General features: G+C 38.4%; 1 protein-coding gene across 7 annotated transcripts in view; it reads right to left on the reverse strand.

Annotated features, from left to right (window-relative positions):
* The window catches only part of AKAP13 (A-kinase anchoring protein 13), a 346,999-nt gene that overhangs the window by 46,634 nt on the left and 285,643 nt on the right, over window positions 1-14,722 (reverse strand). For all 7 annotated transcript variants that reach the window (XM_061179975.1, XM_061179974.1, XM_061179973.1 and 4 more), the window contains 3 exons: window positions 9,049-9,091; window positions 7,161-7,293; window positions 489-663 (listed from right to left, as the gene is read on the reverse strand). In XM_061179975.1, the coding sequence (XP_061035958.1) occupies window positions 489-663; window positions 7,161-7,293; window positions 9,049-9,091 (351 nt within the window). The remainder of the gene's footprint in view (window positions 1-488; window positions 664-7,160; window positions 7,294-9,048; window positions 9,092-14,722) is intronic.

Genomic DNA, 14,722 nt, shown 5'->3' on the forward strand with positions numbered 1-14,722 from the left:
GTTAACAGACTTGGCTTTAAGGTGGAAGTAAGCAGGTCAGCAAGAGGTCAATACGGAACGTCTCTGCACACGAAGGTACTCTCCCTCTCCCTTGGCAGTTTCCATGACTTGACGTTGGTCAATGGCTGAAGCATATACCAAAGTACTAGAGTAAAAAATGAGCATATATGACCTGACAAGGGACTGCTGGGTAGCTTGAGGGTTTGAGGTTATGAGACTGTTTTCATGCTGACATGGACTTCTGGAATAAGGTAGTGGCTTAGGGACAACGGGACAGAATATTTAAAATTGGGCTGTCTGAAAAAATTACAGGCTGTATGTTATATATCTAGAATTAATTTCTTCAATGCTATTTAAAGAAAGATAGAAAAAGGGCTACTTCTCCACATAAACGAGGAACAGATTAGGGGTGGGAAGGACAGGAAACTAGAAATGAGTTTTTCTGAGCCAAGAGCGTTCCATCACACAGGAAGAAGCACGTCTCTTACTTGCACAAGTATAGGCGTCTTTGTTGGTGAAAGGCTTCGTGCACTGGCTACAGCTGATGGGACCCACAACAGGGATGGAACTGAAAGTGTGCCCGTTCACAGTCTTCTTGTCCTTCTCCTTCTCTTTGGAATCTTTCTCCTTCTCCTTAATTTTATCTTTCTCCTTTTCCTTTTCCTGCCAAAGAAAACAATTGACAGTTAACTGAAGGCCTTCAGTTAACACTAGAAGGCCTTCCCTTCTGGAAGGGTACCCAGCTGGCATGTGGTCAACAGCGGCTGGTGAATGTTTTGGATGAAAATTCGGAACACTGTCCTGGACAAAATTTTTTTTTATTAAGCTGTGGACATTTGAGCTACGTTAGAAAAACCTTAAGAGGACTGGGAAGGCTAAACAGTTCTGTCAGTGGCTTATTCACTGGTTAGTTATGCCAGCAGACACATTCATTGCCCAATGACCAGCACCAGAGAGAAAGAGACTTCTGGTGCTGGAGGAGGAGGAGTCTGCAGTGGCCGTGATTAGCCCACAGGGGAAGCCAGCAATGAGTTCAGGGCCAGCTGCAGGCAGGAAGCAGAAGACAGGATGGTGACAGTTCTGGGACCAGCCTGAGGGAGAGGAAAGATGACTGGGCAGCATCAAAAATGACTCAAGGGTCCCCCCTCTGACTGCCTCCCAGCCATCACATATCCCCATGTGAGGGCACGTCTCTGATGTTTCCTCCCTTACTCTAGCCAGAAATATTAACTATCCCCCCACATATACATTTTCTGTTCTTACTAATTAGAATTTCAAGGTTCATAGATATTAACCTTGGCCCAATTTTCAAATTGGGGGAGGAGGGATTTAAACCCTAAAAATTTAAAGAAATACTAATGAGTGCTAGATCCTTAATGAAATACCCAAAGCAGCCAGGGACATTTCAGGTACACACTAGTGTCAGGAGACGAGGGCTGTGGGTCTAACTACACGCTCTCCACAAGAGGTCCTTCACAAACATGGTTAGGCACACGCTCGGCTGGTTAACCAATACCAAATGAATAATTCTCTTTCAAACTAACTGGACCATGAACTACAATTCACAGAGGTAGGTAGAATGCATTCAACAGTTGTCATCACCACTAGCTTTGGGGTACCCATTTTCCAGGGCATACAATACTACTGTTGTAATCTAAAAAAATTCCTGGAAAATAGGTACCCCAAAGTCAGTGATCCTGACAGCTACCAAATGCCTTATATTTTGAATCAATGCCTTCTACATACATTATTTCATCTGATTCAATAATTCTGAGGTGAGTAGGGTGGGCATTATGCTCCCCATGTTCTAACTGAAAAGAGCAAGATAATACATAGCAGCTAAAAGTTTGAACAGTTACTGTGTGCCAAGCACTGTAGTATACAATTGACATGAATTTTCTCATACATTGGGTACAACCCAATGAACTAAGTACCAGCTATGATCTCCATTTCACATTTGAGGAGACTGAAGCTTAGAGATGTCTCATACTGTACTGGAGGCCACACACCAGTAACTGCCCAAGCTGGAATTGAGTTCCAGATCTGCCAACTCTAAAGCTCAGTTCTCATTCACTACGCTCTACTGCCAAGGGCTGGAGAGGTTTGTTGACTCACAGAAGGTCACACAGCAAATGATCTGCAGTTAAAATCAGAACAGGTCTTCTGACTTCCTATTCAGAACCCATCTGCTATACTGAAATGGTGAATATTTGCTAAGTCTGTGATTCATGTAAACTCCTTTGTTAACAGAATGAGTATCATAAAACTCTAAGAGCCAAACTGCTACACTTCAGAACCATAAAAAATAATGGAGAGGAAGGGAGAAAAACAAACCACTTCACTTTACAAAACAGGAAACTGTTCTGAGTGAAAATTCGTAACTGCTAAAGTATGTAAACTAATAAAAATAATAAAAATTGAGTTTTTCTAATAATTTCTTTCTTTTAACTAAATTTTGCTAAAGGCTTCTTCATACATAAAATGTTAAACTGAAAAGCACCTGACATTTTGCTCAAGAAAGCTAAAAAAAAAAGCATGCTAAAAAAAGCAAGAGTTAAGAAAATCTTCTATGGGGACTTCCCTGGTGGCGCAGTGGTTAAGAATCCGCCTGCCAATGCAGGGGACACGGGTTCGAGCCTTGGTCCGGGAAGATCCCACATGCCACAGAGGAACAAAGCCCGTGCACCACAACTACTGAGCCTGTGTGCCACAACTACTGAGCCCACGTGCCGCAACTACTGAAGCCCACGCACCTAGAGCCCGTGCTCCGCAACAAGAGAAGCCACCGCAATGAGAAGCCCGCGCACCACCATGAAGAGTAGCCCCCATTCGCCGCAACTAGAGAAAGCCCGCGCACAGCAACAAAGACCCAACGCAGCCAAAAAATAAATAAATAAATAAATTTAAAGAAAAAAAGAAAAAAAACTAATTTCTACCTTTAAAAAAAAAAAGAAAAAGAAAATCTTCTATGGCAACTCTCTCAAGCCTTGCAATGCTCTTCGAATCTGAAGAGATAATAAATAATTTCCTCATCCTTTGCAACAATCCAAACTAGCTCCTCCAGGGATAAAAACAACACAAAACAATAAACTCCACTGTCTCTTTCTGTATTTATTAGGTTAGTGCTTTAAAGAAGTCAGGTGCTTACCTCCCCATGTTTTGGTCCTATGAATCTCACTGTTATAAGGGGTGCTTCATGAAACCGACCCCATTTTACCGACATGTTTCGATCCCCATGCCAGGAAACGTGTTCTCACAGAAGGAGGGGCTCAAGCTGGCGGGGCACAGCCCAGCAGCTCCAAGCTGCCATCAGAGCAACCATTAGAGAAACGGTAAGAGGAAGCCACGGACTGGTTGAGAAAGGGAAGGAGGGAGGGCTGAGGCTGCTTGTTTCCTTAAGACAAGCTTAACTATTTGCATGCTGCCAGTACAGCCAACCACCCTAGTTACAAAGAACACAGGACATGAAAGAGAACAAATTCCCCCTAACACAGTGTGTGTGGACAGTACTTAAGTTGCAAGATGGTAACTCTGGCAAGATTGAGGCCGATTTTTTAACACTAGAAGTTAAGGAACACCGCTATTTAATTAGATGTGCTCATTTTATAAAAAGCAATACATTTATGAAGAAAACTTTTTTTAGTGAAGTCACGCCTGTGGGTAAGGCAGTGATTGGTAGTTTTCTGAAGTTTGACTTTTCCTTGTTTAACACCTGCCAAAATGCTTTAAACCTGTGTGCTGGGGAAATAGAAACTAACAATATTTAAAGAGAAAACTGCAGGTAACAACTATACTAGGATACTATGAGGGAAAGTGATTTTTTCGTTTTTCTAAACCTACCATTTGAGACAAGTAATTACAATAAAAAAAAAATCAGAGAACTTTCTGGAAAACTGTGAAGCATGCTGTGATTAAGCAACTGTCACACTGCAGGTCTTTAATCAAAGAAGGAACGAGAGAGATAATGATATTTAATGCTGATTTAAGCCTTTGCAAACACTACTCTACCCTAGTCGGCACCTTTGAAAGGTGGAGGGGTTTAGTTCTTTTTTAGACACACCACAGGAACTGGGAGTTGAAGCTGAATGTCTTGTTACGAAGTCATGGAGTATATTAACAGCTGTGCAGGAGTCTGATCCTTACATCCGAAAATGCCTGCTTCAAGTCAGATTAAGAATTTGTCTCAAACATCCCTGTCTCCCTGTTGTTTGCAAAGAGGAAAGCTTAGAAAAAAGAAAATCAGTGTGACAGGATGGTTTAAAGAGGGTCACCCCACTCACTCTGTGAATGCGGACATTATGCATATTAGTGTTTAAATACTCTGCAGCAAGTAAACTTACTTAGCAGGAAACAGTACTACCTCTTAAAGATACTAAAAGACAAAAGCAGAAACTGCCAGTCTTCCTGTTATACTTCCTGTTTAGGTTCTCCCTCTTTCAAAAAAACATTCAAATATTTATCTAATAACTCATGCCAGTTAATGAGAATTCTTAAAAGGACATATAAAGGATGAGTACTCAATTTCCCCCAAATTTCTCATATACCGGCTACAGGTATGCGAATAGATGTATAATATATATAGTGTATACTATGTTATACACAGTATATTATATATACTATAGAGTGCTTACACTAATTAATATAAAAAACCAGTGCTAGCATTTATAGTAGCATTTTCAATTTTTTAAGCATTATGGAGAACTAACATTATTCAACAGTTAAGGAAAAGAGTAGAGCTAGCATCATCACACCAAGAAATTATTCACTTATTTTTGTGTTATCCTTTTGAGAATAAAATACTCCTGAATGGCAAAGCTCTCCTGTGGGTACAATGGCAAATAAAGACAAGGTATTTAATTTTAACATAAAATATATTACTTCACCATTTCCCCTATTTCTTACTATCTTTTGGTACATTGACAAAAGCTGAGCTGTCCTGTGGGAGGATAAAACAACCTTATTTAAAGTGAGCTAGTAACAATGATCAAAGGTGACTCTTAAGCTTCTTAATATATTTGGCTACTGGGGCATCTAAACCCCTGATAAGGTGAAAAGGATTGCAATCCAGGGTTACAGATTTGTAACTTTTTGCGAATTTCCATCACTAGAGATAGCACAAGCCCCCAGAGATCAAACCTTGAAGCCAAGAGCCTGAAAGAGGAAGCAGCCTCATTGCAAAAGAGTGCTGTCACTTTGACAAAGGAGAAGATGGGAGGTGACAGGTCAGCTGATGCCGTCTTGCCACTGATCACAGGCTGCACTTGTACACAAATTGCCTTCTCTTCTCCTGCCCCTTCTCTTCATCACCCTACTAGCAAACTCCAGTCCTTCGAGGTTATGAAAAAAGTTAAAGGAAAAAGATACTGTGCAGTAACAGTTCACTCTTGTTGAAGAGTGAACATGAAATGAAGAGTTCTACTTGCTAGAAGTCAGATCACAAGATATGATCTAGTCTGTTACCTGAAGCATACTTCTCTGTGCTTCAGTCTGTAAAATAAGGAGGCTGGTGCGAGACTTTTTTAAAGGTCAGGTTCCAGTTTCTAAATTCAGTCTTACATCGTTTCTTTCTTGTCTGTTTGTATTACCTTGTCAATGCGATCAGTGGTGTATTCACTGCTCTGCCCTTAAGTCGGTGGTACTAGGGGGTGGATGGAAAGGGGGATCTCCACTTTATACTGGTCTTCCAATTAAAAGTTTGTTTGAAGAAAAGATTCCACAGTTTAAAAACAAGATAAAAAACAACAGAAACATTTGAAATCATCCAAACAGATCATAAAAATTTTCAAGGTAAAGACTATGTGGCTTTGGTTCTTCTGGGTGCTTGTTAGTACCTAGCAGAATGCTGATTACAGAAGCCACTCATTGGCCAAATTATACTGAACTTTCAAGGAGATTTTCTTTTGTTGATGCCAACCAGTGTCCAAGCCAGCAGTGATAAGTAAGATAGATATGGCTCTATTTTAAGCCTTGCTGCCATATGTAGAATAATGATAAGCATTCTGCCCTCTTTAACCTTAATTTTTTTGAATTATAAAACAAGGCTAAGCATAAAGTTAACGCTTAAATATGTGACTATTCTAGAAACGATTTGCTAGACTCTTTTTTTTCCTACAAAATTCTGAATTTATTATTCCAAGATTAAGTATAATTTCTATATTTTATACTATTTATTTGTAAAATAATAGTTCACGATTTGCTAGACTCTTTGCATCTTTTCCAGTTTGCCCATTTTCTGTCCATTCTGCCTTTGGGCAGGGGAAATGAAGAGAAAACACAATTCTGGTGGCAGGTTTTATGGAAAAATTTATCTGAGCGATGACCAAATCTAGTATTTGCTAAAAGAAAGAGATCTTATTTACAAAACTCAGTAAAGTACATTGGCTCTATTTCTACCAGCCCACTTACCTAAGGACCTAAGAAGCTTGTCTGCGTTTGCGCTGGCGGCGGGGGTGTGGGTGGGGTGATGTGTGCACTTTTACAACGATACCCTTGAGTCCAATGCGTGTTTATTCCCATACTTCTAAGTATGTATGTACCTGTGTATATGTGTATAACACACACATACATATAGTGATTCCTGTGCAAGAACTCCGTAACTGATTTCCTTTTTTTTTTTTCCTTCTTACTTTCTTGGAGTTTGGGTGGGTGAATAGAGTGTAGGGGAGTGCGAGGCAGAAAGTTTTTCCCCACTAATTTGAAATGGAATCTTTTGGTTTAGCACCAGGAATTGGTATAAGAAAGTTAATGCCTTTTTTATCCCTTTCTTTCTAAAAATACATGAAAAAAATATTAGAAGAGTAGTTATGTCTATGTGGGATTATTACAGGTAATTTTTATTTCCTTATTTTTCCCAGATAAGGTACCTTACTCCTAGAAAAGGGAGATAATATCTACCATACATGGTTGTAGAAAGGATTAAATGAGATTCTCTATGGAAAGTTCTTAGCCTATAGTAAAAACTCAATTGGTGGTATCACCTCTTATTGTTATTTTTCTTGCTGTTAGTTTTCTTCAAATATTAGGCTATTTGAGCTAGCATCTCTGAACTTATTTCCACCTGTCCCTATCATTTAATTAGTTTCCTGGTGTGTGCAGGTTGTGCCTGGAGCCTACGGAGGGCCGGCTGAGGTTGTCACACAGAAACGCCCACGAGTACTTACCCTGCTCTTCTTACTGCTGGACATTTTATTCTTGATGTAGCTGAACGTACGACTGACTTTTGTTCCACTCTTCCCTTCAAAATCTTTCTTGGAGGGGCTTTGTGGCAGGAAATTAAAGTTCTCTTCTGTTATACTAAATAGAAAAAAGAAGAGTTTTTGAAAAGATTACAGAAGTTGATTTTTAAAAATTACAACACTCTACATATAATTCTTTGTAACCATCGTTGTCATGTATTATTTTAGCTACAAGTCACAGCCAACTTATATACTCACATGAAAATGGGAAAAGGAATAAGAGGTGGACAGAGGCTGCTGAATGGTCTTATGTAATAATATCTATCCGAGAACAGAGCACGCCAGAATACCCATGTTCTCATGTCAAAGCTTGGCTAAGTTTTCTTATATCACTTATTAGTGTTTTTACTAATGGGTTTTCGTGATCTGATGATAGAGTCTAAAGATCAATTATTCATTAATTATTTTATCTGAAATTTTTTAATCTAAGCACCCATTTATAAACTTCTTTGCATTAAATACGTGTTTGAAAAGAAACCCATATATGTGATGCAAACCAAGGAATTTTTATGACTGAATGGATACCCAAGTTCCCTAACAGGAGAGATCACACCTCTTTTTCAGTCCTCTGGCACACTGGACAATCAATACGTGAATTCAGCTATGCACAATTTTAGGCAGGCAAAACAGTAGGCAAAACTGACACCTAGTGTAGAAAGATCCATTCTAGGAGTTTCACAGAGATCCAGATGTACTGACCTACTTGTTTAGGACACCTGTATTCTAAGTTCATCCATGATGGGCATGTCTGGACCCTAGGAAATTCACAAAGGTTGATTTCCTCAAAGAATGCTGGGCCCTTGTACACATAATGATTTGTATACATATACAATTATGTACAGTTGTATACATAATCTATTATATAGAAATCTATTCAAACTACTTTTCCTAGGTGTTCTCGAACAGTTATGTCAGAAGTTTTCCATAGAAAGTAGTGCTTGCCTCAAGGGCCTCTGTGAGAGGGCAGACAGGCAGAACCATAAGGGTCCTATTCAGTAGCTAAAGTCTATTTATATATAAAATATTGTTTACAATATAAGGCAGTCTGTTACTAAGATAAAGGGGAAATGGTGTGAAAATCACCACTCTAGAAAGAACAAAGAACAGGTAAAATATGACAGAAGTGCAAAGAAGAGCACTCATATTGAGAAAGTTCTGGATCACTGAGTCACAACTGATGCCTTTGTGAAAAGGAAGGCAACTTAAAAAACACCGTGGGGCAACAGTCAGAACCCCATTTATACTTAAATTAGAATATTTAATCTCATAAGCTTGAAAAGAGGAATACAAAAATAAACAATGAGTCAAAATAGCAATCTTTTGCCTGCTGTCAAGTAAAGAACCAATTCACTTATTTGGACAGAGGTGTGTACCATATTAATGTATACAGAAGAAAATAGCTTTAAAGCTTAAAATGGCTAAGAAGGCAGCAATACTGCATGAACACGAACACACACACACAAATTATGAAACAAAATGTTCTTAAGACTTAGGAATTATAAATTCCCATAAGCAAAGAGTGCAAAGTTCATAAAGTTAAATATAAGTGTATCCTTATGTGAATAAATGCAAACAATAATCTTTATTATTCAGATGGTGTAAAGAATAAAGGTGGGAAACTATTCAAGACGTTAATTAAAAAGGATATAGCCTTCATTAAAAAAACATTTCTAACCATTATTCCAAATTTATCAGTCAAGGAAGTAAGACTCCAATGAGCTCAATTAACTTAGTTTGCCTAAATGCCGTAAGACATTTCGGATTTCCTTTATTTCATCTTGGGAAAAGGAGTAACAAAATAAATATATAGTACCTCTCAGTCAGATTAGCACTGGTGTTGTGGAAGGGCCGTGAATCTAGAAAACAAGAACGGCAGAATAAAAGTTAGAACAAAAGGATTTTACCTGGATAACAGATAAAATGTTTAGCGTTTTTACGACTGACACAGATAAAGCAAAAATAGCCTTTGAAAGCCAGTGTGGGATGTCTTCTCCTCATGAGGGTTTGGAAGAAGGAAAAATTAAAAATGAAACCCTCAAATCAGAACTGGAAAATTGGCAGCAATGGGGAGTGAATTTCCCATGTGGAAAAAAATTGTAATCCAGGATTCAAGTAACCAAACAAACCCCAAATCAACTTAAAAAAAACAAACAAACAACAAACAAGCTCAAATGCACGTTTAATTCTTGTTCTTGTGAAGGTACAGAGTCCATAGGCCATCTTTCTGAGATGATGTCAGAGGAGGAATATACAAAAGGAAATTAAATGTCATACTGTATGCTGTTAATTTTGCTTTCATATATTTCTATGCTAAAAGTCTAGCTAATATAGGGCTGATATTTTCTTAAGCATTCCTAGAAATGGATTAGTGAACAGGAAAGAGCATCAGAGCTAGCCTATAAGGTCTAGGCCCTGCCACTAATTTGGGGTGACATCTCTGGATTTCATTTCTTCATCTATGAAATAAAGAAGATAAAACAGATGCTAAGGTTCTTTCCAGGCTGATACTGATCGAATGAGTAGGGCAGATACATTCTTCCTCCTTCCACAACTATCAGACTGTAAACTAAAATGGGTCATTAAATCTAAGGCTAAGTCAGATAGGACAATAAGTAGAACAAATATAGAAGGAACAATACCATTATTTTACCTACGACATGTTAATCAAGGTTGAGCTACTTTAGGACTTAGATGAGACAAAGGTCGCATCACACAATGATAAATGGTTTCCAAGGTTTTAGGAGATCAGGTATAGAAACACTTCCAGTGTATGATTCCAGGTAGACAAAGGTTGCTCTGTATAACTATTTTTATAATGTGGACCAAACACACCCTTTCTCCTTGAGGTTACTGTGAGTAAAACTTTAATTTGATAGAGATTTGAAAATGTTCCACTACCAGATTACCAGCATTTGGAACTCTTAAAAACTCCAAATTGTTCCAGATTCTGAACAGAAATGCAAAGTTGAAGTTATTACTAACATACAGCCAACAGGTGGAAATAATGCATGAGAAACTTAAAAATGAATTCTAAGTCTTCAAAAGATTGCTTTCTATAGTTTTTCCTTTTACTTACTTGGGGTTCTTCTTCTATTTCAGTTATAATGCATGGTAACAATAGCCAGAAGAAAGAGAAAGATGAAGAGTAAGAATAAGATCTGGGATCTATCTTCCAGTTCTGCATGATCTAGGTGTGAAACCATCAGCATTCTAACCTCAGGATGCCTTAATTTACTTAAACAAAAATCAAGAGTATGGTTTAGATTTGGGGGCTTTAAAAATTTTCCCACTCAAGGAGCCCTGAATGATATAAGCAGCATTAAATTCTCTCAGGCTGCCAGGATTCTGTTGTACACTTTATCAATTACCTAGTAAGTTACCACCCTAATGATATGAACAAAGTAAAAATAAAACCCATAAAGAAAAACACCAACCAGCAGAGAGCATGGCCAAGAATAAGCTCCCAGAAGGTCTCTGTCAAATAAACTAAAAACAAATACGTGATTCGAATACTGGGAGAATCTATGACTCCTATAAGGATTTCCAACTTTTTTGCTGCTGAAAGGTATTTTAATTCATTTACTATGACCTCTGAGATGTGGTTCTGAAAACAGTGATTAATCCACCAATGTTTCTAAAATCAATGCCCCTGAAATTCCTAAAGTGTCATCAACTTTTCAGGGCATCTAAGAATATGATATAACCAATGTTACTTCCATGATATAATTGTAGACAGAAGCAAAGAAATCTGTCATTGAAGGTAGCCTATGAAGTACTGTTGCACGTAAATAGCATATTTCAACTAGACCTTTTTTTTACAAGGCATGAAATAACCTGCGGACCTAATATAACAACATTCCAGGACTGGAACTACTGGATAGACACAGTCAATATTTTTTAAAGTATGTTCCTTGGAACACCCATCTCATGAGATGTTACACATCATCATGAACATACTGTAGTTACCTAGTTAGTAAGTTTGGGAAACACCGCATACTGAACGCTGCCTTGGAAATTCACAATGTACACATTAGCCTTTAAAACCTGCTTAAAACAGAGTTTCCTAAATTTATATGGCCAAGAACCAACCCTTTCTTTTTCTTCCTTTTCCCCTTTCCCCATAATTCTCACTGTATTTTTGAGTTTAAGGAACACATTCTGAGGAATGCTGGATATTTGATTCAAAGGTTTCTTCAAGCTTCTATACTTTTATGATTACATCAGGTTGGATTAACTGAGTAACCAGTGCTGATTAACTGAATAACCAGTAATAATTTTACTAGTGGTAGAAGAAATACTACTGGGACCTTAGTTTTTTTTTTTTTTGCAGTGCTGACCTATTTCCCAGCATATTACAAATACTTTGAGATGAAACAGCTTTGAGAAGTTCTGAACACTCAAAGTTGCGGATGGATTTTCACAACTTCCCTCCTATGACAACTGGTATAGACTGAATATCTTGTGTGCCTAAACCAAATGCCTTTTAATTGTGAGAAAATATTGAACATATAAGACCTTCATTTGTGCATAAGCCACTTTCCTTTAAGAACAATGCAAAAATGTCACCCTGAGCTTGATATTGCTTAAATATTAAATTTTAATATTTAAATATTAAATAATTATTTAAATATTGCTAAAACTTAGGATCAGCAAATGGTAGGAAATTAGGATGCTTAATCATATGGATACTGTAATTGCCTGAGACTCATATGAGTTATATGAAATGAAAACAATTCATTATTTAACTTTATATTAGAAGTAGTTTTTCCATTAAAAATAGCAATCCTGGAATCATCTAGAAATCCTGCACAATTGAAAACAGTGATTTTCATGGGGGTGGAGGGGATTCATTTCCTCTCCAAACTTATTAAAACTGATACCTTATAAAGTTCTTAAACTAGGTTATTATCAAGTAACAATATAATAATCTGAAACCTACAGTGTAGTAAAAGGATTGAAAAATAAAAGTTCAAAAGGAGAAAAGGTAGGGAAACAAATATCTAACTTCCACCCAATAATCCATGTGGTTTAATCTCAAAGAAAAGGTATTCTTAAATAAATGGTCTGGGGGAGTTCCCTGGTGGCCCAGTGGTTAGGATTCCAGGCTTTCACTGCCATGGCCCGGGTTCAATCCCTGGTTGGGGAACTGAGATCCCACAAGCTGTGCAGCACAGCCAAAAAAACTCCAAAAACAAACAAAAAACTGACAAAGATTAAAAAAAAAAGAAATGGTCTGAAAGGTGAGAAGAAAAAAGTTTAACATTAGTTTTTAAGTATCACAAGTGGACATCTAGGTATCTGTCCCATGAGACAAAAAAAGCAAAATAATGAAAATGAAATTTACATGATCAAATGGAAAGTTTTGTGAAATTACTACTCAGCATTACAAAAGGTACAAGGTGGGATGGGAAGCCCTTATGCCTTTGAAGGTATCTCTGTTCTGAGAGGGTGTCTCAGGCCCTGGAATCAGGTCACTGGATCAGTCAAGCACTGGTAGTGCAGAGACGACAAAAACTTTGTTGTTTTATCCAAATTAATCTTCAAAGCAAAGCACGAAGACGAATGATTTAGAAATGATGACATGCAAGGGGAGAAAAGTCCCCGAATTTCTTAGTACCAAGCCTATAGCATTTTCAGCACTGGTCAGACACTGGAGAACAGCCATTGGACCCCAAAGTTGCTTACTTACTACGCAACTCCTCCTCCTCATCACTGGAATAAGAGCCAAGAGAAAAGAGAGTTTTAGACTTAAGGAGGAGCGGAGAGATGCTGATGGAGAAGGAGATCCGCCTTGTTGGCTGCATCTGCTGCTGGGCTGAGGAGTGGGTGGACAGAAGACGTTAGAGCATGCAGATCATACCGGAACAGAGTGAAAGACACCTCAGACCCACAGTGCCGAGAATAATGTCACTGGCCTGGATGGTTCCAGGAGAGGCTGTCTAGGTGGACAACGTAATGTATTCACATTTTCATCTTTATTTCTGAATATGCAGAATTCTAAAGCAGCTTAAGAAAATTCATCCAACAAATACATACTTGTTAGATTATGAAAACAAGAAGTATATTACTTTTCACAGTCATCATTTACAGCTGGAGTTTTTTTCCTTCAAAGTAAGGAAACGCCTGGAGTGGTGGTGTTCCTCAGGATCCCGTACTTGGCTCTCTTCCCCCTCACCCCAAACCCCCTCATTCACTGTCTCCCCTTCGAGTACAATCTGCATGTGATATAGTGGTGACTCCACAACTTTCTATTTTCAAGCCAGGTCTCTCCTTTGAATTCAAGCCTCATTCATCTCACTGCCCACCTGTGGGTGGATATCCCACAGCAGCTCAAACTGAACAAGTACATGTATCAACTTACCCCCTTCCTCCTGACCTGTTCCTCCTCCTTTATTCCTTCCTTTGGTGAGTGGTACCTAACATCTAACTAATTATCCAGAACACAAACCTGGGTACCATCCTTGAATCCTTTTATCACATCACTCAGTCCTTTTGATTTTGTCTTCTAGAATTCCCTGAACATCAACTTATCCCCTACTGCGAGTGCTCTACGGCCTGGTTCAGGCCACCATCTACTCTCACCAGAATCCTGCAATAGCCTTCTACTGATCTACCAGCCTCTCCTCCCCAACACTTTCTTCAGTGTGGTCTCTCTGAAGTGTTTGAATCAATTAATTAATCGATTTAATCAACTTAAATCACTCCATTGCCCTCAGACAAGACAAATTCCTCAGTCTAGTTTTCCACATACTAGTTCACCCAGCGAATTCCTAGAGTCCTCTTGGTCTCGACTCTGGAATCACTTCTCCCCAGTAAGCCTTCTCTGGTCCCTCAAGTCGGAGGCTCCTAAACACCCAACGTTTCTTTCAATTGCTGCATTTATCATCTTCTGTTACACTCAACTGTTCTCATGTCCATCAGCTTAAGTGTGGTGTGAAAAGGAACCATGTCTGGAAGTTCATCCCTCTCCTTCCATTGTCTAGCCTGGTGCCTAGCAAAGAGTAGGTACTCAAATGTTTATTGAATAAATAAACAAATTAATAAATGAATTTCCTTTTGTCAGGCTTTCTGGAAGCTCAATAACCTAAATAAAATGAAGGAAAAAGCCCTGTATCTACCCAACACAAAAGCCACTCCACACCCCAGATAAATGCTAAGTGATGACAGACTGCAGGGTGCAGCCACTGCTTGTAACAGAGATCATCTGGCACAAATTCACGTACACTGGCTTTTTAGGCAGCGACGGTCTAGTACAAAAGTAAGATACCATTTTAATGTGTGTTCTAAAGTATTTCCAAATGTAAAGCAAATTTAGGAAATGAAAATGAGCTCTCTTATTACCCAAAATCTAAGACTATCCCCTTCTTTTGTCACACGATCATGGATCATAAAGAGAAACCTACTTGTATGAATAAGGAGTATCTTCAACATATATGGAAAGAATATGTTCTGTTAACACAGGGATTCAATTTTATAACATACTCAAA

The sequence above is a fragment of the Eubalaena glacialis genome, chromosome 2, assembly GCF_028564815.1.
Source record: "Eubalaena glacialis isolate mEubGla1 chromosome 2, mEubGla1.1.hap2.+ XY, whole genome shotgun sequence".
NCBI classification, from domain to species: Eukaryota; Metazoa; Chordata; class Mammalia; order Artiodactyla; family Balaenidae; genus Eubalaena; species Eubalaena glacialis.